This window comes from Clytia hemisphaerica, unplaced genomic scaffold, assembly GCF_902728285.1.
Source record: "Clytia hemisphaerica strain Z4C2 unplaced genomic scaffold, Clytia hemisphaerica genome assembly, whole genome shotgun sequence".
Classification (NCBI taxonomy): Eukaryota; Metazoa; Cnidaria; class Hydrozoa; order Leptothecata; family Clytiidae; genus Clytia; species Clytia hemisphaerica.
The window spans coordinates 269,919-294,610 of NW_027103852.1; the positions used below are offsets into that span (position 1 = coordinate 269,919).

At 35.0% G+C, this 24,692-nt stretch overlaps 2 protein-coding genes across 2 annotated transcripts in view; both read left to right on the forward strand.

The window, feature by feature from the left end:
* LOC136807901 (cysteine desulfurase-like) overlaps positions 1-9,772 on the forward strand; it is a 32,035-nt gene extending 22,263 nt beyond the window's left edge. The window contains exons 6-13 of the mRNA XM_067064520.1: positions 1,366-1,459; positions 4,040-4,089; positions 4,250-4,334; positions 5,840-5,997; positions 7,451-7,638; positions 8,408-8,491; positions 8,729-8,818; positions 9,220-9,772. Coding sequence (XP_066920621.1) covers positions 1,366-1,459; positions 4,040-4,089; positions 4,250-4,334; positions 5,840-5,997; positions 7,451-7,638; positions 8,408-8,491; positions 8,729-8,818; positions 9,220-9,283 — 813 coding nt within the window. The 3' untranslated portion in view covers positions 9,284-9,772. The remainder of the gene's footprint in view (positions 1-1,365; positions 1,460-4,039; positions 4,090-4,249; positions 4,335-5,839; positions 5,998-7,450; positions 7,639-8,407; positions 8,492-8,728; positions 8,819-9,219) is intronic.
* A 2,631-nt stretch (positions 9,773-12,403) lies between these two features.
* Positions 12,404-23,262, forward strand: LOC136807903 (uncharacterized). Its single transcript, XM_067064521.1, has 10 exons — positions 12,404-12,516; positions 13,086-13,385; positions 16,405-16,619; positions 16,943-17,101; positions 18,275-18,369; positions 19,142-19,298; positions 20,640-20,760; positions 21,019-21,275; positions 21,603-21,840; positions 22,985-23,262. Exons 2-10 carry the CDS (start codon positions 13,100-13,102, stop codon positions 23,191-23,193), a joined length of 1,737 nt encoding a protein of 578 aa, XP_066920622.1. The 5' UTR covers positions 12,404-12,516; positions 13,086-13,099; the 3' UTR covers positions 23,194-23,262.
* The last annotated feature ends 1,430 nt before the right edge of the window (positions 23,263-24,692 follow it).

Consider the following 24,692-nt stretch of genomic DNA (forward strand, 5'->3'; position numbering starts at 1 on the left):
AGAGGGGAGAATAACGAGTCCCAATAAAAAAGGGACCCCACAATTGCATATACATTGTAACTCAATCCCCTTTTCCTATATAATCAATAATATTCTATCCATCTCTTCTATCAAGTTCTTGTTTGCCATTTCGAGCCTCGAAATATTTTATTATGTTAACTTCAACTAAATTCTCCTTTTCTTTTTTTTCAATTTCTTCTTCATACTCTATTGTGTTTGTACACGAAAACAAAAGAGGTTCAATTCGCAAGAAGACGTGAAGTAAACTTATTTGGAAAGACGAAACAAAAATTCTTCCAATATCTATCATTTGACCACGATTTAGATTCTCTTCTTTTCACCCCTCTTTCAAAAGTTATTCTGTTATTGTTTGTGTTGTTATGACTTTTTATAAACAGAAGAATAGATAATATTTGTCAAATCCAAAAAAGTTTTATTTTCCCTTTTTTTTCTTCAAATATTTACCCTTTTTAGACGAGATTATGTACACCCGCTGTGCCCCTCATTCACGCCCCCTACCGGGCATCATTTCGCTCGGCCCCTCTGAGCCTTGATTTGTATATAAAACGATCTATTTTCGCGCTTAACAACTTTAATTGGCACCGTTAAGATCTTGAAGTCACGGGGTAAATTCCCCTCTCGCTTTTGATCATCAAAATTGCCTTTATTCATGATATGTAACACAACAATGTCTTCTGACAACTACACCATAGACCCAACAGCTGATTGGTTTTAAGTGACATAAAATCAAAAAATATATACTTGCAACCAATCAGCTATTGGGTCCATGATGTATCTGAAGACATCTTAGTGTTTCATATCATGAATTTGTCAATTCAGAAAACCGAAAAATAATTTGCATTGTACCGGTTAAGTTAGCCTGATAATTCGAGCTTCTGAGATTGATTGATTGATCGATCGATTGATTAAAAAAGGGTTATATTACGTAGAGAGTATGTTGTGTAAGACTTTCTCGTTTTAAGGAAAATTTTTCAAATGGAACAGGGTTTTGGCAGTAATTTTCTCAATTAGTTTCGGAGGCGGCCATAAAATGCCACGCGCCCGAGAAAAATTTTTCCTAATAAATTCGTTACCAGTCCCCCCAAAAACCCGACTGCGCCGTTAATAGTCGATGATGTGTATTCGTTTGTCCTCTTGTCTCGTTTTGTGAAAAGCTATGATTAAAATGTTTCTATCTACAGTAGAGTCTCTTAAACTTTAACCTCTACAACGCGAATGTGAACAGGTTTCATGGTTCCTTTGGTTAACATTAAACCATACTCCATAAGCCAAAATTTCCATAACTCGAACAACTTTTGCGTCCCCTGGTCAGTTATTAAGATTACTGTATTTCTTTTTTTGCAGCTTTTCGAAGAATCGTTGCGTCCTGACACTTCCTTAGTCTCCATCATGTTTGTCAACAATGAGATTGGTGTTCGACAGCCCATGGAAGAAATTGGTAAGTCTCAAGCACTACAATTACCTGTTTTGTACTACTGCATCAACAGCGAGTTTATGTATGTGTGTTTTTCTGCAACGGTGACGGTTAGCTTCTTATTAGTCTACAGCCTGTCTGACTGAGGGCTGCGGAGAATTAGCTCTTTAACCGTCCCTGATTTTGCGGGTTAAAACTACAGGCTATTCCTAATCCCTTCTTAATTCCTCAGGGATGCGGGAAACATTATTGAACTGGTAATTCCTAAAAATTAAATTTTGACCAGTGGTTGATATGGATAATTGAAAATTTACAAAATTTTGGTTCGGCCACATGTCTGGTTGGTATTTTACAGGCCAGAATGTAAACTTGATCAAAATCATGTTTCGACTGATTGACTCGTTTGATTTCACTGAACTTTGTTCCCGAAGGCTGATTTGTAAAATAAAAGAAACTAGTAAAAATTCGTTCCCATTTGGTACTTTGCAGACCGGTCTGTTAAAATACACGTTGACCATCTGCCAGAACTCATGGAACTAATGGAGCTTTTGAATTGAAATATTCATCAGTGATAGATATTGACCATCTAAGAAAGTTTGCAAAATTTCAATTTAGTCACGTGACCGGTTGGTATTTTACAGACCTGTCCGTTTTTTACCTAAAATGCTCACTTTCAGCATAACCCCTCGTCCGATTCTGCCAAAATTTCAAGTCAATAGCATTTTCCAATCACGAGATACAGTATCCTAGGGTTGTTTTGGAAAAAAGGGCAATTCTGGGCCGGTCTGTAAAAAACGTGATACCAACAGGTGGCAAAAAAACGACCCTTTGCCCAAAAAATACATATCACGTGGAGTCGCCTCACAAAATTTGAGCAAAAAAAGTTTAATAAAAAAAAGCTTTTTCTGACCCGGCCGCAGACTATGGGGATGTATGGTTCATCATAAAGAAAATCAAGGTATCAAACGTCGTTTGGTTAGATATCCCCGCTTGTAAATCAAGATTTGTACCTTATCGGCCAAAACTTAGTCGGCCATAATTATTAGTCGGCCCTGATTTTAGTCACCTCGTCAAAATTTAGTCATTAAGGGCCGACTAATAATTAAGACCGACTAAAAATTTGGGCCATTTCTAAATATTTACAAGCAGATGGAAAATAGGAGAAAGCTTTTAAAATACTGCAAAATAAGGAAAGCTTAATTAATTATAAACTTTTAATTTGGCCCAAATTTTTGTCGGCCCTAATTTTAGTCACCAAGCCAAAATTTAGTCACTTAAGGACTTAAGACCGACTAAGTTTTGGCCGATAAGGTGGTTGATACATTAGTATTCAGGGCTTACTTCATAGTGTTTGTACATAAAAGTTATCTTTACAGTTCTATTTCAATGATCTTAAGTTATCAAAAAAAGTAAAACAAAATTTTCCGGCCGGCCACACAAGAGCTTTTTTCCTTCACCCGCATTCTGGAAACACTAATTTTTTTTATTTTCGCCTCAATGAGTTCTAAAATTAATAATGGTACATGTTTTTTATAAGAACAAGCTATATAACATAAGGATTCGAAGGCTAAAATAAATTGAAAAATTAAGAACATTTTAAGGCTTTGCGGACTCTAAAAACCCGATTTCTTAGCAAAGTGGACAAAAATGCTCAAAAAATGGTGAATATAAAAACATGTTAAGAACATTTTTCGGCTTGAAACTAAAGAAGTTGAGAACATCTGGATGTTCTTATAAAAGTGCGTATACACTATGACTATGGTAGGTGTGAAGAATCTAAAAACTTGCTACTATGCCCTTTCTGATGTACTAACTCATATCGAAGCCCATAAGTTATTAACACACCAATCTTGAAATTTTTCTTGAAGTCAAAAAAAGTAATACAAATTTTTCATTGCATCTCAGATTTCTGATTCTAATTTATTTTGTAACAAGGATAGATTTTCACGAACATTTTCATCTTGATTGTGAATTGAAATGCTAATGAAAATCGAATTAAGAAAGGGTAGTGAAGCAGTACATCTCGAATATCAAAACAATGAATTATACAATTACAATTTGTTGCTAGGTTTCAAAGGGTATCTCATTGAATCAGGGCTTTCCAGAATAGAAACTGTATTATTGGGGAGCAGAATAAACTATGCTGTATTAATTACTATTCATTTTTTGACTCTTGACTTTTTGCGTTTTTTCCGGGATAAAGACATTTTTTTAAAGTGCAAATTTTTCAAACCACTTACGCGATTTTCGCGATTTTCGCGATTTTCGCGATTCTTGTCCTTTTTCGCGAAAGTTTCTGCCAAGTAAGAAATTACACTAGAAATTCGCGAAAAGTACACTTTTTTTGCTATATACTCAGTTTTCAGTTTTGGTGAATTTTTATCGCTTTTTTGCCTGAAAAATGAAATAACTGTTTAAAATTCGCGAAAGTTATATCTGCTGAAATCGTTCCAAAAGTTAAATTCGCGAAAGTTAAATTCGCGAAATTTTGCGATATTGCAACCTCGCGAAAGTTTCTGCCCGTGAAAGTTTCTGTTCTTAAAGTAGCCATTACTCCAACATATTGCTATAGATCAAAATTCCTTTTTTTATTTCCATTTTTAGGTAGAATCTGCCGTGAAAGAAAAATCTATTTGCACACTGACGCCGCTCAGGTAATGATAGTAATATAAAACGAATAAAAAGGTCGTTCTCCTTAGACATGTGTTGCCATCGCTTATTTTTGATTTTTATTTTAATTTTTGCTTATATTTTCGCTTGAAGATGGAAGTATGGTAGAAAAAATTAAACATTATTTCATTATTTTTTTAACAGGCCGTGGGTAAAATACCAGTTGATGTCAATTCAATGAATATCGACCTAATGTCCATCAGTGGTCACAAAATCTATGGTCCTAAAGGTACGTGTCTTCTTACACAATAGCGAGTTTATGTGTATCTGTGATTTTCTGCGATGGAGATGGTTAGCTTTAGATGACAGATGTTTTATTTCGAACTCTAGAAAGAATCGAATTATACCGGGTGACCCACGAAAAAGTTCGGACGTTTCCTGACGTCTTGAGGCCAAACAAATGTCCCAAAGTGCTTGGAGTTTTGATATTTAGAAAGTAGATATCCTAACTTAAAATTTGAGTCATCACTTTTTAAATTTGACCAACTTGTTCTCTACTTATGAGCTTTTAAAGTCAAAGTTCACTTTTCGAAAAGTGTAAAAAACACGTAAAAAAGAGGTATTAAATTCATGCAATCAATTAGAAAATCACTTACAAATTGACTCATTTAACGAGTTTTATGTCATTAATAATTAATAAAAACACCTTTGAAAGTAATCTTTGTTTAAAACAAGACTAGTTTTTATAAAAATTGGCGCTTTCATAGAATTTTTTCAAAAACTGTATATCAAAAACTTCTAAAAATACCAAATTTGATACCCCTTTTTTACGTGTTTTTTACACTTTCCGTAAAGTGAATTTTGACTTTAAAAGCTCATAAACAGAGAACAAGTTGGTCAAATTTAAAAAGTGATAGCTCAAATTTTAAGTTAGGATATCTACTTTCTAAATATCAAAACTCCAAGCACTTTGGGACATTTGTTCGGCCTCAAGACGTTGGGAAAAGTCTGAACTTTTTCGTGGGTCACCCGGTAGAAGTTTGAATTAGAGGCGTTGAATGTACACAAACTCGCTAGTGGGTGTCTTCACACGTTTATCTATTCAAATCGCTAACAACATCTTGTAGCGAATCCGTTTCTTCTATTTTACTTCATCACATACCTACCTTAGATTACATGAAAGTTTTTTATAAGAACAAACTATATAAGAACATAAGACTTCGATTGCCAAAATACTGGTGAAAATATGATCAGGTTAGCTCTAGTTTAGACGCCCGACTTTCTGCCCTGCCTATTCTAATTGTTAGAGTAGGCAAAAAGAGGGCACAAAGTTGGTTGTTAAAATCTTTGCTTGGAAAGGTTTGAAAGAAGACACTGCATTGACGTCAAAAGAGGGCTATGCATCACTTTAGACAGCCCACTTTATGCCCTCTTTAATTCACAATTAGAATAGGCAGGGCAAAAAGTGGGCCGTCTAAACTAGAGCTTAAGAATATTTGTTAGGTTTAAAACTCAAAAGGTTTTAAGAACATCCTTCCTTCACACGATGATATCTACTGGTTGAGGAGATATTGTGTTTATTTTAATTTGAGAAATTCAGGGTAAGCATGAAAATGTATGCATCGTTGCGTTCAAAAACCTTTTTGAATGAATGCGAAGCCATTCAATTGGATGATTTTATGATTTTTAGACTATCATCATTTCCTAACCAATAGAACAGCTTCATTTTATTCTGTCAAAATATTTTCAACTTTTCTGTCAAAAAACTTTAGGATTATCGCTTTGGGATTTTAGGTATCGGCGCTTTGTACGTGCGCCGTCGACCACGCGTCCGTGTGGAGCCACAGATGAGTGGTGGAGGTCAAGAAAGAGGATTGCGTAGCGGAACACTACCCGCTCCTTTGATCGTTGGGTTGGGAAAATCATGTGAAATCGCCGCTCAAGAAATGGATGTAATGTATCGTTTCTCAACCTTGTACCCTGACCCCCCCTGACTTCTCACATAGTTAACATGCTATTATTTGACATTGGGTGCGAGGTTGGATAAAATTTATCAGAACTCTTGTTTTTCCAGGGGGGTCAACATTTATAATACCAACCCATAGCCCAAAAACCTGACTTTTGACCTTTTGAGCTAAGTTAACACCACCACCCCAAAATTGGTATCGATACCAACTTGAAAATCATAATTTTCAGAAAAAGGAGGGAATCCACCCCCTTATTTTGGTATCGATACCAACTTGCAGAAAAAAGGGGGACCCACCCCCTTAATTTGGTATTGATACCAACATGACTTTTTGAATTTGACAAAATATCATGGGACCCACCCCCTAATTTAGTACCAATACCAATCTGACAAATTTGATTTTAAAGCTGTTTAAAGGGAACCCACTCCTCCCACACAAACAGGGTACTAAGAGAAACTTCAAAAAAACTCATTTTTGAAATACTCTTTCTTCAACACAACACAAAAAATGTCATATGCTAAAATAGAAAATGACTGAAAACTGACAACATAATAAAAACAAACCCAATGAAGCTAGCAAAATCAATCTGAATCAATATTATCTGAATATAATTGATGTGCAAAAACTAGGAGAAGCTATTATTAGTACATGATTTTAGAACAGAATAGATTCACTCATTACCAAATGCTATCACAGAAAAAATGTTTTTGCTTCAGGCTTGATCAAAAATAAAACTTGGAAATATCGAAAAAGTCCAAAATAAACAAACTTCAAAGTCATTTATATACTTATTACTCATTTACAGTCATTATACTCAAAAGCTAAAACAAATCCAATTGAAACATGTATAGACTGTTGTGTACCCCGGGGTATTTTCTAGCTATAAGGGAAAAAATTAGGAAAGTTTTGCTGTCACTTTGATATGGATACCAAGTTTCTGAATCATATTATTTAAAAAAGGGTACCCACCCCCTATTTTGGTATCAATACCAACTGAGGATAAATCTTTTTTTCTAAAAAAAGGAGGACCCACCCCCATCAATACCAACTTGACTTTTCACTTTCAGACTTTTAAAGGAAGAAAAAGACACCACCACCCGGCTATAGGTCTGGTATCTGGATGTTGACCCCCCCCCTGGTTTTTCTCTCTATAGAGAAAATTAATGCCGTGAAATCTATTATGGTTAGACGAAATCGAACATGGTTCTACATTATCAAGGCTTTTAAGCCTTTGAATTACTCTTCTGTGCTTAATTGAAAGGGGTTTACAAACTTTACAATTTTTCGGAAAAATTACCTCAATAACATTTGCCAAAGTTACTTCCATAATGGTGGAGGTTGCGAAACTTAGTAAAACATCAAAAACTTATATATCCTGCATACACAGATAACAGTTGACAGACAATACTAATTAATAAACACCTTCTTCTCGTTATAGTACGATAAGAAGCACGTGGACCGTCTATCGGCACGTCTCATCAACGGCGTTATGGGTCAAGTTGATCACGTGGTTCGAAACGGGGATCCTGAAATGTCGTATCCGGGCTGCGTTAATTTGTCTTTCTCGTGTATCGAAGGTGAAAGTTTGTTGATGGCGCTTAAGGATATCGCTCTCTCCTCTGGAAGGTGTGTTACTTTCTCTTTCAGTCTCTTTACTTCTGGTAAACGTTAGGTATACCCAAAGTTACTCTCGTCAACATTTCAAAACTACAATGAAGAGCTCATCTTTTCCCTAGTAGTAAAAGTTCCTTAAGTGAGGAAATTTTTGTGGATTTTGATTTCGCGGTTTTTCGACAAATCCGCAAAATACGAATATTCTCATGATTAAAAAAATCACCAATAAAATTGGTCTTTTTAGGGTAAAATAGGACATAGTTTAAACAAAACATCCTCTCAACCACGAAATTAAATTCCGCGAAACTTCCGAATTTTAAGCTGTAAACCGCCACAATTTTTTCCCTTAAGATACACTCTAAATTGTGACAATCTCGCTTTATTTTTGAGCTGAAGGAAAGAAAATAAGACTCATTCATTGAGATTGCTGTGATATGTAATCTCCATTGCCAGTGGCAAAAGGCTCCTTCATTTTTGTTACACTGGCTTATGTTCTATTCTAATGCTTTTAAGTTTACAGTGTTTTAACACCGTTAAATGTCTTATTTGATACTCCTTATTTCTGCTTATTCATGTGTTTTAACACTTTTAATCAGTTTTTTTAGCAGAACGTTAACTTGGTAACGTATTGACATACTTTATACCTTAAATTATTCTTTTACTTTTGAACACAAACTTGTCTCAGCGGTTCCTTTTAATAACTTAGTGTTCAGCTGCGCAATATTCTCTGTTTTGCCGTTACTTCATTCGTATCTCAAGTCTTACTTTCTCTGTTACACAGCGCGTGCACATCGGCATCATTGGAACCGTCGTATGTTTTAAGAGCTCTTGGTGCTGATGATGAAATGGCACACTCTTCTATCAGGTCAGTTTTTTCATCCAATTTATTGTTGATAAAGTTTTTCATCTGTAGTGATGGTATCATCTCTTCTTGGTTTTTTAGAGTCTGATATCCAATATTCCCAAAGTCAAACTTTCGTCGTGGGATTCGTTTTTCCCCTAAGATACCGACAGCTTTATAGATGGTTGGCCCTATCTGGAAGAACGGGTAGTCCATTTCCGTGAAATTTAAATAAATTATGAAACTATTCCTTTACGTTAGATTCGGTATTGGTCGATTTACCACCGAGGCTGAAGTCGATTACACCATTGAAAAACTTGTTCAGAATGTCAATAGACTGCGTGAAATGAGGTAAAGGTTCATTGTAATTTCAACCATCGAAAACGAATAGTTGTAGAAAGTTCTTCGAACCTTTTTTCAGAATTTCGATGTCACTTTATTAATTTTAAGTATATATTCTGACTTTTTGGAACTTAAGTAGACAATGATATATTTTTGCGAAAATTTTGGCAAAAATAATAGGTAAGCTTCGTTTTGCGAACTTCAGTGGCACTCTCCGTTATTAGAAGGGAAGTTTCTTTTTTCCCAGGCAAGAAGAGGCTACGCCTCAGGATTTGCACCGAGTTTCGGGGAATGAATTGAATCTAGCACTTGCCTTGTTTTTCGTGTTAGCCTAAGGCTAATGTTTACGGTATGGATGGACGCATTTGGATCAAGTTTTGTTGTCAAAATTTTTTTTCTTTTCTTTTAAGTCCACTTTGGGAGATGATCCAAGAAGGAATTGATTTGAAATCCATCGAATGGACCCAACATTAATAGTGTGGTCAAACTTACTCAAGGTGATACAAACTGTATATAATTATGAATTAATCATGGATGCCGATTGGTCTAGAAGTAGTAATGACGTAATGTAATGTAAGAAAAAAAAGAAATGGTGATGGTTGAAACGACTCTCAGCGTTTTCAAGATGCATTGAAGTTAAAATGGACTTGCAGTTAATGTTCATTTGAATCTTAACTAGAGTAAGAAGAGATATTATGATATCAAAGACTCAAGAGCTGTCAACGCTTTTTATCATGACCTGTCAAAGCTTTATTACCAAAGCCATCAATAGACTGGCTCTCGTAGTAAGTATTAAGCATTGTACTGGCTGATTTTTAAATGACCAGCGAGAGTTTAGTCATTAGTCATTAGTATTGTTAAGGTTATTGAATTTTACTTAAAATATCAAGCAACTTGATATAATATGTAAGTATTTCATTAAATAATGCAAGGAGAGAAAATGTTGGAATGGGTATAACCTGATTTTTTTGCATTAAAAAACATTTATTATCTTCTGTAACAGGCACGACTTAAGCTTTTTGGACCTACCTCGGAGGTCCTATAAATTAACCCATGTCCGTCCGTTCGTTCGTCCGTCCGTCCGTCCGTCCGTCCGTCCGTCTGTTACCAGCTTTTCTCGAGATTGGCTCATTAGTTTTTTCTGATTTTGGCACAAAGATGCAAAATGGCAATGCCCAAAATGTGACGGAGCCCGATTTTCGAAAAAAAAAAAAATTCGGGCCGAAAATGCCGGAAATATGCCGGAAAAACTGTTTTTTTGGCATTTTCTCGGGATTTTATCATTAGTTTTTTCTGATTTTGGCACAAAGATGCAAAATGGCAATGCCCAAAATGTGACGGAGCCCGATTTTCGAAAAAAAAAAAATTCGGGCCGAAAATGCCGGAAATATGCCGGAAAAACTGTTTTTTTGGCATTTTCTCGGGATTTTATCATTAGTTTTTTCTGATTTTTTTGCTCAAAGATGCTTATTAACAATGCCCAAAACATGGCTAAGTCCGATTTTTGAGAAAATTTTTTTTCCGGCCAAATATGCCGGAAATCGCCGTTTTTCTTGATTTTCATTGGATTTTTTTCTTATAATTGGTTGTTTTTTCATTCAAAAACATTATTGATAACAATTCCCACCATTAAGCATGATTCAATTGTCAATAAAACTGATTTTTGCAACCGGAACTTTCTATTTCTATTTTCCCTACTCCCCTTCCCTCTCCCCCCATCAACAATCAATGATAAAATTTAATGTGTTATGCATTTTCGCAAAACGCTATATCGTCTGACTGATTGTTTTCATTTTTCTCCTTATTGCCGACCCAAAAAAATATCAGCGTTTTGATTGGTCGAGAGCATCGAGATATTTGCGATATTTCATATTTCTCTAGTATGGAAATATGACCGCGTTGACTTTTGGGGGACTGGGTAAGTGGCGGGAGAAAAATCAAAACAAACCAGCCGAAAAGAACTGACTTTCGGAGAAACTAACTTGGGAGTCAAAGGGAAAAACGCAACAAAAATATTTTCAGATTAACTTTTACTTTGGAGTTCTTCCATAAAAGACACTTAAATCAAAACTGATGAACTAAGAATTTATAAAACTACTTGAGACCACCCAAATATTTTCAGCTTTTGGTATAAAATTCGTCCGTGTGATAACCAAACAGTTTTTTATCAATGCATACAAAAAAAAGATTCTTGAATGTTTGCCAATAAGATTTCTCATAACATAGCAAGGGAAGTGAAATGTCTTGTATTAAACCAAATGACGAATGATTTTTATAAAAGTTCTCTCCTAATTCTCGTTCTCGACGAGGTACATCCTTGAATTTTCAACTCAACAATCATTAGATACATCTTCCTTCTAAAATTTGAAACATTTAAAGCTTGACGATAATCAAGAAAGTTTCCAAATTGTTTTGCTCTTGAAAAAATGTTGTTCTTTAACCACTATTACAATAAGCATACATTTCCATCATAGAACTCCTTTCCTCTGATATTCTTTTCCATGCATCGAAACAAAAACATAGAAAAAGACTGAATGTTATCAATCTGATTAATCCAATGTGCAATGATGAAGGGTTCTTCTCTATCGAAACAATACTGTACATCATCTGCATTTTGAATTATCAATCTAGAAACTTTCAAATACATCTCTGAAAAATCTGCAACTCTTCAAAACAAAACTTCTGGATCGAAAATGATCGAAAATGCTTCTCTGTTTTGCTTTTGTGTGAATATTTTCGAATGTTTTATTGTTCGAATCTAACGTTCGAATTAGATTTTCGAATAGAAACATTCGAAACTACACAGAAGAAAGAAGCAAGGCGGAAGTAAGTTTTAAAACAAAAACAAAAAGAGATTTTTATATCAGGACAATTTTTTTGAGTCGACAATAAATTAGTTATCACATGACTTCTCGTGCAATACTCGATATTTTACTCGTTCCGAGATTTTACCGATATTTTTCCTCGCCTAAAGGCTCTGAAAAATATTACGGAAAAATCTCGGAACTCGTAAAATATTTCTCGTATTGCACTCGAAGTCATGCGATAACTAGTACTTATTGCTATCTAGCTTTCATCATCAGGTAGGTTCATTCAGTATGTTGCTTGTTAAATCTGGTACGGCGAACGAGTGAATTTAAGCGACTTTTTACCGACGAAGAGGAAAATTTCGGGATTTTTTGTGAAAATCTGCGCCGTGTTTGTGTAACCTTTTCAACATGTTACCAGAACAGTGAAACTTTTAAACTGTAAATCTATTTTTTATTGAATAATAATATGTAGCACCGCCCAGCGACCACCACACAAATTGTGTTGAATTGATTTTTAACTTTTCGAAAAAACTGTACGAAAACTTAATAAACAAAACTTCTAAGCTCTTGAATGACTAATATGAAAAAGTGTAATCTGAATTCTGTATAATGCATTTAAGACTATGAATAGGCTCTTTATAATAAGTTAGTCTTGAATCCAAGCGCTGATGAATTGGCATATTCAAGCGACTATTGAATGAACTATTGATCTCCCAATTCAGAGTATTGAATAAAATCTGGTACAGAATTTGGCAAAGATTTTCTTTTGAGAAAATAAAGCGTTACTTTGTTTTGCTTACATTTCTTGCTTGGTTACATCTTCTCGTTTATTTAATTTTTTCTGAATTTTAGTGGTTTTTGTGCGATAATACGAAAATATCTTTTTCTGTTTCAAAGGTATGTATCCTTGCTGTTTTACTTTTATTTTAGTCCATTCTTTCTTTTTGAGTTTTGTGGTAAAGGAAACAAAACAGAAATAAATTTTACTGTGGAGACTCTTTAACTCGAACTTCTATAACTTGAATGTTTCCATACCTCGAAGTCTTCATAATTCGAACAAGTTTTGACTTGTGGAGACATTACTATAGTTGCCCAGCTGGCACACAACGTTGTTTCAAAACTCATCTAACGTTATATGGACGTTGTGACCGTTAGATAAACGTTGAAAGAACGTTGTGTGCCAGCTGGGTGTTTTACTTTCACATCACATTATCCACCCTTGTATTTTTTTACAGAAAACGGCTTTTTCAAGACCATGCTTAAAATATTTTTTGCTGATTTGTGTGTTTGAATCAAGAAAATTTGCGAATATTTTGTGACTTGTAAAATTTTATTTAAAAAAGGAAGCATTCGTTTCTCAAGTAAAGATTGAATGGGTTAAATCTTAAAATGTACTTTCTGGCCGAGGAAAATTCATCCCACGCTAAAAACACTCATAACATAATTACGTTATTTTCTATCTTTAGACCTTACAAACAAGATGGGTTGGCCATCAAAGGCTGTTATAAAATGGTGGGCTTTTTTTCATATGGTTACTTTCATACTCATCAAAGACATCCAATCCATTTCTGAATGTCAATTCTATTATTGGGAAGTTAATCAAACATTACATAACGGTGGAACAAGCTTTGGACAAAACCAATGTAACAGGAGATCCGGTGGCGCGGAAGATACGAATTTTCCAAGATTTGAAATTTCCTGGATCCCAGCTCCCCCATACTTGATTGATGATGAAGGCAGTGACACACCGAAGGGATTTTTTTTCGGTATATATTTCTTGTTCCCTTCTACTGATCATATACTTACGACCGAAATGCTGTTTTGGTGTTTTAAAAAAAATGTACAAGTTTGAATTAAGATTGTGATAAAACTACAGCACCTGACCCCGAGAATGTAGTAAACCCCGAGAATGTAGGTTTCTCATTTTGTAGCATTGTAGCCCTAACGATAGTTCAACTTCATAAAAATTTGTTTCAGAGCATACTGTTACATCTTACTGATTATTTCTGGACAGAAAATTTTAACTTGAATTAATTTTTTCCAACGAAAATCTGAATGGAAGTTGATTGGATATTACCCGAACTGAGACATTTTTTAAATAAATCCTCTCTAAATCGAAATCTATTGGAATTAAGTTATGATGATAGGGTATTTTCTTAGTCCTAATGAACTAAGGAAATGGGGAAAATAGTCCATTTCAATACTTACTGTTCTGAGTTAGATATTTTGACGAAATTTGACCTAAACTTTTGGGGTTAGTTTGACCTACAATTGGGGGCCTTTATAACCCGAAGAAAAATTCTGTCAAATTTATAAAACTTCTTTGTTGTACTTTTATAACATGAAAGTACTACCTGAGAGATGATTAATGTTGAAATTTTGAGCTTTACGACGTGTCCCAGACCCGTTGGGGCCCAGCCCAATCAGAAATTTGCCAAGTTTGGAGCAATAGAATTTCATTCCAATTTGGACTTAAGTAGAAATTTTGACCCGATGTGGAAAAGTTCCATCGGGGCTGGAGCAGGGGTTTGTTACTTATTCACATGCAAACACAAAATTTTCAACCTACAAATAAAAACAACTTTCTTGTCTCTTTCTTTTCGTCCTTCCTTTTACTTTTCCTCATTGTAGTACGATGAAATTAATAATTTGTTAAATCGTTGTCAGCGTATATATCTAAAGTATGAATTTCACTTAGAGAACAATAATTTCCGATGAATACCGAAATTCCATTTCAACAACCGAATCTTTTCACCTACAGTCTGGGGGTTTAAAAGTGAAAAATCCAATTTTCAGAATACAAAAATGCTCTTAGAATATTGTTTTCGCATAAACATTTCTAAAATTTGCTGTTAGAATTAATCCAATTGAAAAAATATCAACATTTTACTATTACTAGATTTAAAGCCATAAAACCAAACCTACATTCTGGGGGCTATAACGAAAATGGGAGTCAACTTCAAGGACCAAAAAAATTGGTCTATCTATCACAAGTAATGAAACTAACCCCTGGGAAAGGATTTTGGGAGTTCAAAATTTCGTTGAAAATATTTAATATCTTTTAAAATGCAAATCTACAGCTTTCAGGTCTGATTCAAATTTCACCTACATTCTCGGGGTCAGGTGCTGTAAAACATTTATAGTCTCTTGTGGCGCTTTTTCGAAAGAGATTTTTTTCGAATGTTCTTCCTAACTTTTGATCACGTGAAACAAGCTTGTACACTTTTTTTTGAAACACACGGTATGACAAGAATGAAGCTTGAAGTGTCAATCAAGGTAATGTCAAATTTCTGATGAAGCCCGAATTTCGAAAAAATATTTTTTGGGCAATTTGTTGTTTTTTTTGATTAATTTTAGGTATGATCCACGTTTTAAGTTTCAGCTTTATTAACCCATTTTTTCATTCTGATATCAATATCACAAAATTTCTACTTCGAAATAAACTCCATGCTTTTTCACAAATGACGTAATTTTGCATAAAAACCTGGCAGAATTTTCATTGAAATCGTACATTACCAAGACAGACTTATACATGAACGATGCCACTTGAAAAAATATGCTTTTTTTCTTTTTTTGAAAATGGCCTTGAAAATCAGTCAAAATCCGTGATCCTACATTGTTTGTGATTTCTGACATAACGGAGCTTTGATCAAATTTCGCTCTCGTGTTCTTTGAATAAATCGTCTATTTATTTAGACGTTTTACAAGAAAAAGAGCAAAATATATACAGGGTTCCCAGCGGTCAGGGAAAACCTGGAAAACCTGGAAAATGGGTTGTTTTTAGAAAAAGTCAGGGAAAACCTGGAAAAGTCAGGGAATATTTGTAAAATTTCTCAAAAGTCAGGGAAAAGTCAGTGAATTTTTTTCAGAATGCCTTGAATTTGATGGTTTTCAGGCAATCTTTGAATCTCCACCCACCAACCATGGTGGGTCCTCCAAATGATCACATTAATTACTAAAATCAGCACACTTTGACTATTGCAAAGCTGACAGGGTTATTTTTGAAAAGCGCGATAATTTCTTTACTACAACACGAAAAATTTGCCGTTTTTGGTCAGGGCAAAATGGTCTTTTTTCATCTTGAGTCAGGGAAAAACTACCCTTTTCAACAGTTTTGTCAGGGAAAAAGGGTGGATTTTAAAGCCAAAGTCAGGGAAAAACTACCCTTTTCAACAGTTTTGTCAGGGAAAAAGGGTGGATTTTAAAGCCAAAGTCAGGGAAAATCTGGGGAACTGCTGGGAACCCTGAAGAACATAAGGCTTCGGTGGCCAAAATATTAAGAACAAGTTAAGAACATTTTAAGGCATTGCAGACTCTAAAACATTCAATTTATTAGAAAAATGGACAAAAATACTCACAAAATGGTGAAAACTCAAGAACATGTTAAGAACATTTTTAGACTTAAAACTTAAAAAGTTAAGAACTTCCATGGCCTTCAAAAATTCTGAATGTTCTTTATAAAAACTGGTATTAATTAATTGAATTGCTGATACACTTTTTTTTTTATAAGAACCAGTAAATTTTTGTTGAGGCTCGGCTGTTCTTATTTTTTTGGCACTTCAAGCCTCAAACTGTTCTTATCCTGTTCTTATTTTTAGGGCAAATTTGGGGGTATTTTTGGGTTTGAACCCAAATTTCATTAATTTGGCCCTTATTTTACCTAAAACTCAGCAACTCCAGGCTCAGGATTGTTCTTAAATTGTTCTTATTTTTTGGCATTTTTGAGCCTCATTGTTCTTATAAAAAAAAAAGTGTAGTAAAAAAATCACTTTTCATTCATACCAGATATGATTGAAGATTGGATTAAGACCTCGTGTACCAACTCACATTTGTCATGGAAACCCACGTCTATCAGATGGAGAAAACGGCCTCAAGATAGTGTGAAGGATTTAGTGGAATGGTGTCGTGATAATGTTTATGATTGCTCAATGAGTGTTCCCGCTGTTGGTGTTTCAAAGAAAAATGGTGGCAATGGTATCGTATATCATGAACCTTTTGCTGTGAGTGCAATTTTAAAGTATCTTGTCTTTGAGTAGAGATATTTTGTGTTACGTACCAAAATGAACATATAAACGACTGGACATCCATCTCCTTTTGCATTTCTGCAGAAAGCACTGCTAGCATCATCGCCGCCTCGTTAAAAACATAAAATGAAACAATAGATTTTTATTGTGTAACTCTTGGGAAAATCACACAACAGTCCTACATACTTTTATATCTGTTTTTTTATTTTACTATTTTTCCGGACACCCTGTGTATGAATTCTGTTCCGATTTTTTTTCGGACAAGCTATATGACACAGGTATCTCAACTTTTCTTGCAGGCGCTTTACAAGGTACCAGATGTTGTTTACGTTACAGTCGAAGGTGAAACATGGCGAAATGCAATCGATAGTTTCAGCCAATCAGTGATCAATTTATGGCCATTTATCATGCTTTGTTTATTGTGTGCTTTCATCTCTGGTGCTATTATTTGGTTTCTGGTAAGCCTTCTCTTTTTACCACACCCCTGTTTCGTTCAGTGTAATAGCACTATTTTTTTTTAATTACTCAAGCGCTCTTCTCGTTTAACCTTTTACATGTTTTTTTTTATAAGCATAACGTTTATAAACATACCAAGACCTGAATTTGTCGAAAAAATAAGCATATTACAAGCATATTACTGAGCTTGCTTTTGAGGTTTCTTCAAACGGCATTTTAATTTAAAAAAATACAAGCGTAAACGCGGCAATCGTCTACAACTTTCCTGAAAAATCTTTGTGTCATTACTTATTTCCCTATCCTCATGTATAGCAACGGCAGATTTTGGAAAAGTTGGAGAAAAATAAGCATATGATAAACATACTTCGAGCCTGAGTCTATAATATCTCTAAGCATAACTGAGCTTGTTTCCCAAAGCAAAAAACATATGCTTATAAAAAGAAAAAACATGTATTTCAACAGTTTAAAAAACTTTTTTTGTTTGCAAAATATCACAGAAAAAAATATGAAAAAACTTCCAGAAAAAACATTGTGTTATCCAACAGTTGGTGACAACATTTCTGTCATACAAGTTTTTTACTTTTTACTAATGATGGCACTCTGATGAGGCCGAAACGTTTAAAGAAAATACAGTAGACTTTCGGTTATTCGAACCTCCAGGGGGGGTGAGATTTTACTTCGAATAACTGAAAAATTCGTTTTCCCGCCAGATTCTCAACTTAACCTTAATTGGGTGGACTTTCCTGAAGTAATTGAGGTATTGTGGTCCAATTGAGCGTAATAAACACAAAGAAATTGCTTAAATAGCGATATGTAGCCCTGAATATTGAAACCTGATTTTTAAAGGAAAATTATTGTTCTCACTCGACGATCTCCCAATAAGAAAAATTCGAATAACTGAGGGTGATTTAGCCTATAATGTACCCCAAGGGGAATAGAAATCGCTTCGAATAATTGAAAGTTCAAATAACTGAAGTTCGAATAACTGAGAGTGTTTTTGCCTAGGTTGAGTAAGCAGATCCAAGAGGAACGCCATCTCACTTCAAATAGCCGAATTATTCGAATAAGTGCATGTTCGAATAACCGGAAGTCTACTGTAATTCAAGTTTAACATAGAACAAGAATGAAGCTTCCGTGTTTGAATTTTATTTGAAAAATATTTCTTTCATTTCTAGGATACATGGACAAATGATCAAGATTTTCCTCGAGCATTTTTCAGCGGCACTTACCACGGATTTTGGTGGAGTTTTGTTTCCATGACAACCGTAGGGTTAGTATGGATCTAATCTCGTAACTGATCATCAATTCTGCGCAAACGTCGTTTTTCGGCCGAAACAGTCAAATCCACGGTTCTTTTTTAATAAAGTTATTGTTTTTTGTTTTGTTTTAACCAATCACTACTCTCAAAAGCTCATTTAATATTCATTCTAAATCTGGATGAAAGAGATCAAAGCGTTGCGCCAGCCTGGACCAGGTTCTCGTACAGAGCCATGTCTTTTAGAGTGAATACGTGTCATGCGCGGAGTATCAGAATCTGCTCGAAGATAAGTATGAATCGATCTATAATTCGAACAATCGTCTTCTTTGTAAACGTCCTGGTTTTGTTAGTGGTGGCAAATTTAAACTAGACTAAAAGTTATTTTCAAAATTTTCATCACTGGCAAAAAACTTGCTTCTGGCTTCATGACGTATATTTTTCTACAGAAAAACTACAGCTTTTGCCGGTTGTGGCAAAAAACTTGGGTTTTTCCGGTTAAACATTTTATGAATATCATGAGTTGCCAATCTAAACTAGTTTTATTCGAAAGTTCGTGCAATTGGAACGGCTACTGGTTACATTCAACATGTGATATTCACCACTGCAATGTCTTCTGACATTACATCATGGACCCAACAGCTGATTGGTTGTAAGTGACGTAAAATCAGTCAATACGTCACTTTCAACCAATCAGCTGTTCGGTCCGTGGAAGACATTGCAATGGTGCATATCATGAATACGCTGTAAGAACCAGTAAATTTTACCTCGATTTTTGTTACCATAGTTACGGAGACAAGGCACCTGTATCAATCGTTGCTCGAAGTTTTTCTGTTATCTGGATAATTATTGGCATTCTCATGATTTGTATTTTGACGTCACTGATGTCCAATGGTCTTTCTGCTGCTATTTATGTTCCTGAAAAAGTTGTCGTCAAAGCCAAGGTATTGTTTAGACCATTTTTATTACTAAATATGTAAGGTGCATATATAGACTAGTAAACCACGGTGTTGTATTTCGCTGCAGCTTACGCTTTGCAATAGGCTCACTATGTTTGCTGAATACATGTCTTTCCAAATCACTCTCCCGCGGTAATTTCTATTTTTATAAACACTATTTTTCGCGTTCCTGTGTCCAAGAAAAGACAGACGCTTTTTTCAAAATGGCTGACTTTTCTTAACTCAACCTTGTGAAAAATTGTTGATCCTTATGAATAAGAGGCTTTCTCGCTGTAAAGATTATGTTTTGATAATCAAAATGAGAATGCTTTGTGGTAATTTCAGGGGGGGTCATGCAGTTGGTACCCGACATCATGATGTCTAACTGCAAAATTGAAAATTTGAGCGTACACCCACCACCCCTTAGCAGTTAGTACCCAAAAATACTAAGTGTATTTGACAATTGACAGGTTGACACCACCCCTATTTGCTTAGTACCCTGAAGTACTAAACGCATCTGACTACCGGAAGGCTGACACCACCCCTATTTGCACCTAGTATCCTGCAGTACTAATTGCATTTGACTATTGACAGGTTGGTACCACCCCCTATCCTGCCGGTTTAATGTTCTTGAGTAATTGCTGGCACTCAGGGTAATCAATATTTGAAACCTGTCAGTACCTAACTAACCTTGGTGATTTTTCTCTATTTGATTTATTATAATAAATACAAACCCCAACATATATGGTACAAATCTGCAAAGCCTAACATGTTAAGTAAAGTCTGCCCACCATATTAGGTCTAAAGTCCCAGAAATAAAATATCACTTTTGCATTGTTTGACAAACGACTAAAAAAAATGGCTGACAAGCACAGCTAACAAAACGTAAATCATAATGACGTAATTTAGTAGCGGCACACAATTTCAAAACAAGAAACCTTATGGGATCTGATGGGATTTAGATTCAAGCTTTGGTAAGTCTTGAGAGAGAAATAATTAAAGCTCCTACATTGAAAAAGGCTATTGATATGGATAAGACCAGTCTTTTTTGCAGTTACTACCCTAGAATTACCATTTGATTGACTTGAAATTTATGAGACACTACCCCTCATAGCAGTTAGTACCCTAAAAGTACCATTTGATTGACTTGAAATTTATGAGACACCACCCTATACACAGCAGTTAGTACCCACAAGGTACTAACTGCAAATTCCAAAAATGATATAAGACCCACCACGGTACCAACTGCATGACCCCCCCCCCCTGGTAATTCGTTTGTTTCGGAAGAATTGTTTTTTACAAAGAAAAGGGAAACATGAGATTATTTAGTGATTTTTTCTTGTTTAGGTCGGAGTTTTACCAGGGATTGAAACTGGAGACATCATTGTCAATGAGTTGGACGGAGAAGTGAAAATGTTAAAAGATATAATCGAACTTGAAAACTGGTTAGCAAGAGGTCTATTAACTGGTAAGAAAAAACAGTCCATCCAGAATCCTTTCCAGTATTGGGAAAAAAATATTCGAATCCTTTTTCTTCTTGGTGTTAAATTAATTTCTTGCTCACTTGTGAGACAATTTTATCGTTTTTTAAAAGAAGACAGGTATAATGCTTGGAGTTTTTGTTCATAAAATGCGATTGAACATTCATTTTTCCAGGCACCGAAATTCACGGCAAAACTGCCAAAGTCAGCACACGCAATCATGTTTTCTTTATCTCTTTGAATAGGATTTGTTATGGACATGTACACCTTCCAACACCATTATGAGGAACGCTTATCCAAACTCAATGTGAAATATGTTGTAGAAAGAAGATTCCCAATGGAAGATTACCATTACGGTATTGCTTTTCACCACATGGATCGTCGAAACCCTCGATTGGCCAGCAAAGAAACATGGAGAACTTGCCTGGAAGATTACATCGAATATAATTATCATTTCAAAGAGAAAATGGAGAGACATTACAGACAATCGGTTTTGGCAAATGTAAGCCTTTACTAAGCATAAAATATGCTTTTCCCCTATTATTTCAATCACTTCATTTATCATCCCGTCATCACTTCGGTCTAAATCGCAGACCACTATAGATACTTGAATCTCTCTAATTCGATTTCAAGGGGGGTTTTTCATCGAATGAGGAACGGTATCGAATAGAGGACCGTCTTTTATGAGAGCTTCTTGTTGACGGTGATTGTATCAATATAGTATTGAATAGTAATACGTCGACTAGATAATAGTTGAAGCTTATCACCACTTGAGTCTTATGATTAAGCCGGTGGTTTTGAATTCTAAAATCCCACAATTCAATTTTAGCTCGACCCAGCTCTCTTGAAGCCATCTGAATCACCACCACTTGATCTTTTCGACATTAACTCTGGCTTTTTCCAAACCATCTTATATTATGTTCTTGGTACTGCTGCAACAATCCTCGTAATCGGTTTGATCTACGAATTTTTCCGTTTGGTCTTCTTCGGTGAGAATGGAATTGATTTTAGCCAGAAATTGGGATTGGCTCATAATGCAGGTTACACGGCAGACGGAGAGAGTGCAGGTACAAACTTTTTTCTTTTTATAAGAACTATTAAATAGTCGTTCAGTCTCGTCTGTTCTTATTTTGGAATTTTTTTAAAAGCAGGAACGTTCAGTTTTCTTTACTCTGAGGTTGAGTTTTTAAATAATGGAGTGAGAAATTTCGCTTTTCTTTAAAGTTTCGGAATAATATCGGGCAACGTTCAAGGATTGAGCCATGTCATGTCACAATCATGCCGCTTTCAATTTTTGCCTTCATAATTTGTTGTAAAATCTTTTTTTTGGTAAATTTGTTAGTTGATTTTTTCCTACTCTTCTCCCCTATCAAAAATCGGTTAAATTGGATAAATGATGGTATTCATAAAAATCATGGTTTCTTAGTGCGCCTGGCATTTTTAAACGTTTATTTCCAGTGAAAATATTCCGCCATTGAAAAGGTTGTCAAATTAAGGATGGTTTCATTTCCGAATGCGATTCGAAATGCAGCTCGAAAGGGATTTTGTTATAGAAAAATAATAACACCGTCACACTGGTTTGTAGAGGTTAAAATACCGGCATAATGACAAAAAATAAGGCTATATACATTCACTGTCTGATTTTAATATACCGTTTCCCCGTCTCTTTTTTCGTCAAATTTACGGTATTACGGAATTTAGGCCAATCCCGTCACACCATAAAAGTACAACTCCCCCGCCACTTTAGACTGGAGTCGTTTATAATGCGTGTAATACTAATAATACCAATACTAATAAAATAATAATACGGGATTTAGTTTGTATAAACGACTGGAAGAATCCGGTGTTCGAGCCTTATAGATTCAGGGGCTAGCTACGCAGAAACTTGCGTAGCGAGAAAACAATTTATCAAGCAACAACAAACTCTCAAAACGAAATCAACTCAAATGAAAAACTTTCAATACACAAATCCACACTTATTTTTTTTCTCAAGAATTATTTTGAGCAGGAAAAAATTATAATTGCAATATTGACACTTTTCTTTTGTTTGGAGTTAGTGCACAAAGGTTTCTAGACGACTAAAATTGTTCCGCCCTTTATTACTTTTTGCTTTATTTCTACTATGTATGAATTAGTCGTCTAGCTTGCTAGACTACCGCCACTTCGAAGGGTTTAAATACTCATTCTTTTCTCTTTCTATTCGATTCACAGAGCAAGCGAAAACAGATTCACCCAACAAAAAGATGACACGTGAGGAGAGACAAATGGCCGAGTTGGTGGAACAAAGCATCCAGCGAACAGAGGATAAAATGCAAGGCGTTGAACGAGATGTCAAGAATGAGATTCGGGAAATGGTTCGATCTATTCGTCGTCAAATCCACGAAATGAAACGTAAACAAGATAAAGACTATGGGTTGTGAGCCATAATATTCTCCTCAATTCATGAAAATTATGACGTAATGTTTTCTACGAAAATACCCCGATTTTTGCCAGTATAGCATTAACAGTGCATCATAATAGCATAATGGGGTGTGCTAAATTTAAAAGCGCACCGCGCTGATCGAAAATAATTTTATTTTGACGAATACAGGGTGTCCCTAATAAAAGATCGAGTTTTACATGCGATGAGTAGAAAGTTTAATGTGTATCAAAAAATTGTTTTTAAGCTCTCCCTCTTTTCTTTGTCATTACGTACATAGTGATGGAAAGTTCTTATATTTTAGCGAGACACACACAAACTTTTGACTCAATCGCAGTCAAACTCGATACTTGATTAGGACACCTGTTTCTTTCGATGTGTTGACGAGTCCAATCCCTCAACTGCGGAATCCGTTTGCACGGGAATGCTCGTTTGACAAAAGGTATATAACAGCTTGCACGTATCTTTAATTGAGCCGCGTTGAATTGTGGGATTGCAACTCGTACAAATGTCAAAAAAAGTGAAAAGTAATAATTATGACGTATGCATTGCGGAGCGCTATTGCATGACCAAAAAGTTTGCTTATAAATCAATCTATTGTACACGACATGTACACGAGAATCAAAAAAGAAAAGAAAAAACGCCTCTAGACCTCGGAGTGTGGCTTTTGTAAAACTCTGTTACGGTGATCTCTCTCTATCGTGAGGGAAACTATTTCTGACTAATTTTAACCATCAAGTGTATGCGAGCCAGTACTGTGAATGTTTTCTCTGTTTTTAAACTGGTAGTAGAAAATTCCATTATACGTTGGTCGCTTGGCTTTCTACTGTGAATGAAAAAGCATTTGGAAAATATTACAATCTAAAAATGTTCCCTTCTATTTCTTTGTCATCTTTTGTTTCTGGTATACTTTTTCGAACTGTTCAAAAACAAATATAGTTTTTGATTCGCTTTTAAACATAACAAATATTAATTAAGAATAACATTTTCCTTGTGCTTGATGCTTTCTTAGAAAAATATTTCATGAAAAATTTCTACAATTTCTACATTATTTTCTGTGCTATTTTCTTTTTCCCCTTTATATAAAATCTGTATTTATCCGCACCATTGTAAATTAGTTTTGAAAAAGATATGTTTATGTGATTAAAATTTCAGGTTTTTGCACAGAGCTTTCTTAACATAATATTTATTGCTTTGTATGTAACAGTTTCCATAATTTTCTTAATTTATTTCGCATTGTAATATTATTTAAAACGTAACCGTCAGTCGTGTAAAATTAATAAAGGTTAAATAAATTTTCACCGTGTGAATTTTGTCGAAAATGTTTTCACGATATAAATTATGGGGTCAATTTTTCACCGTCATTTTTTCTCCTAAAACATTTTTTACCGTGTAAATTTTGGTGTCTTTTTTTTTCAGCGTTCATTTTCCTCCATAAAACTTTAGGGTCATTGTTCATCATGGGGTCAAACATTTTTTCAAAAAAGTTTATCATTTCGT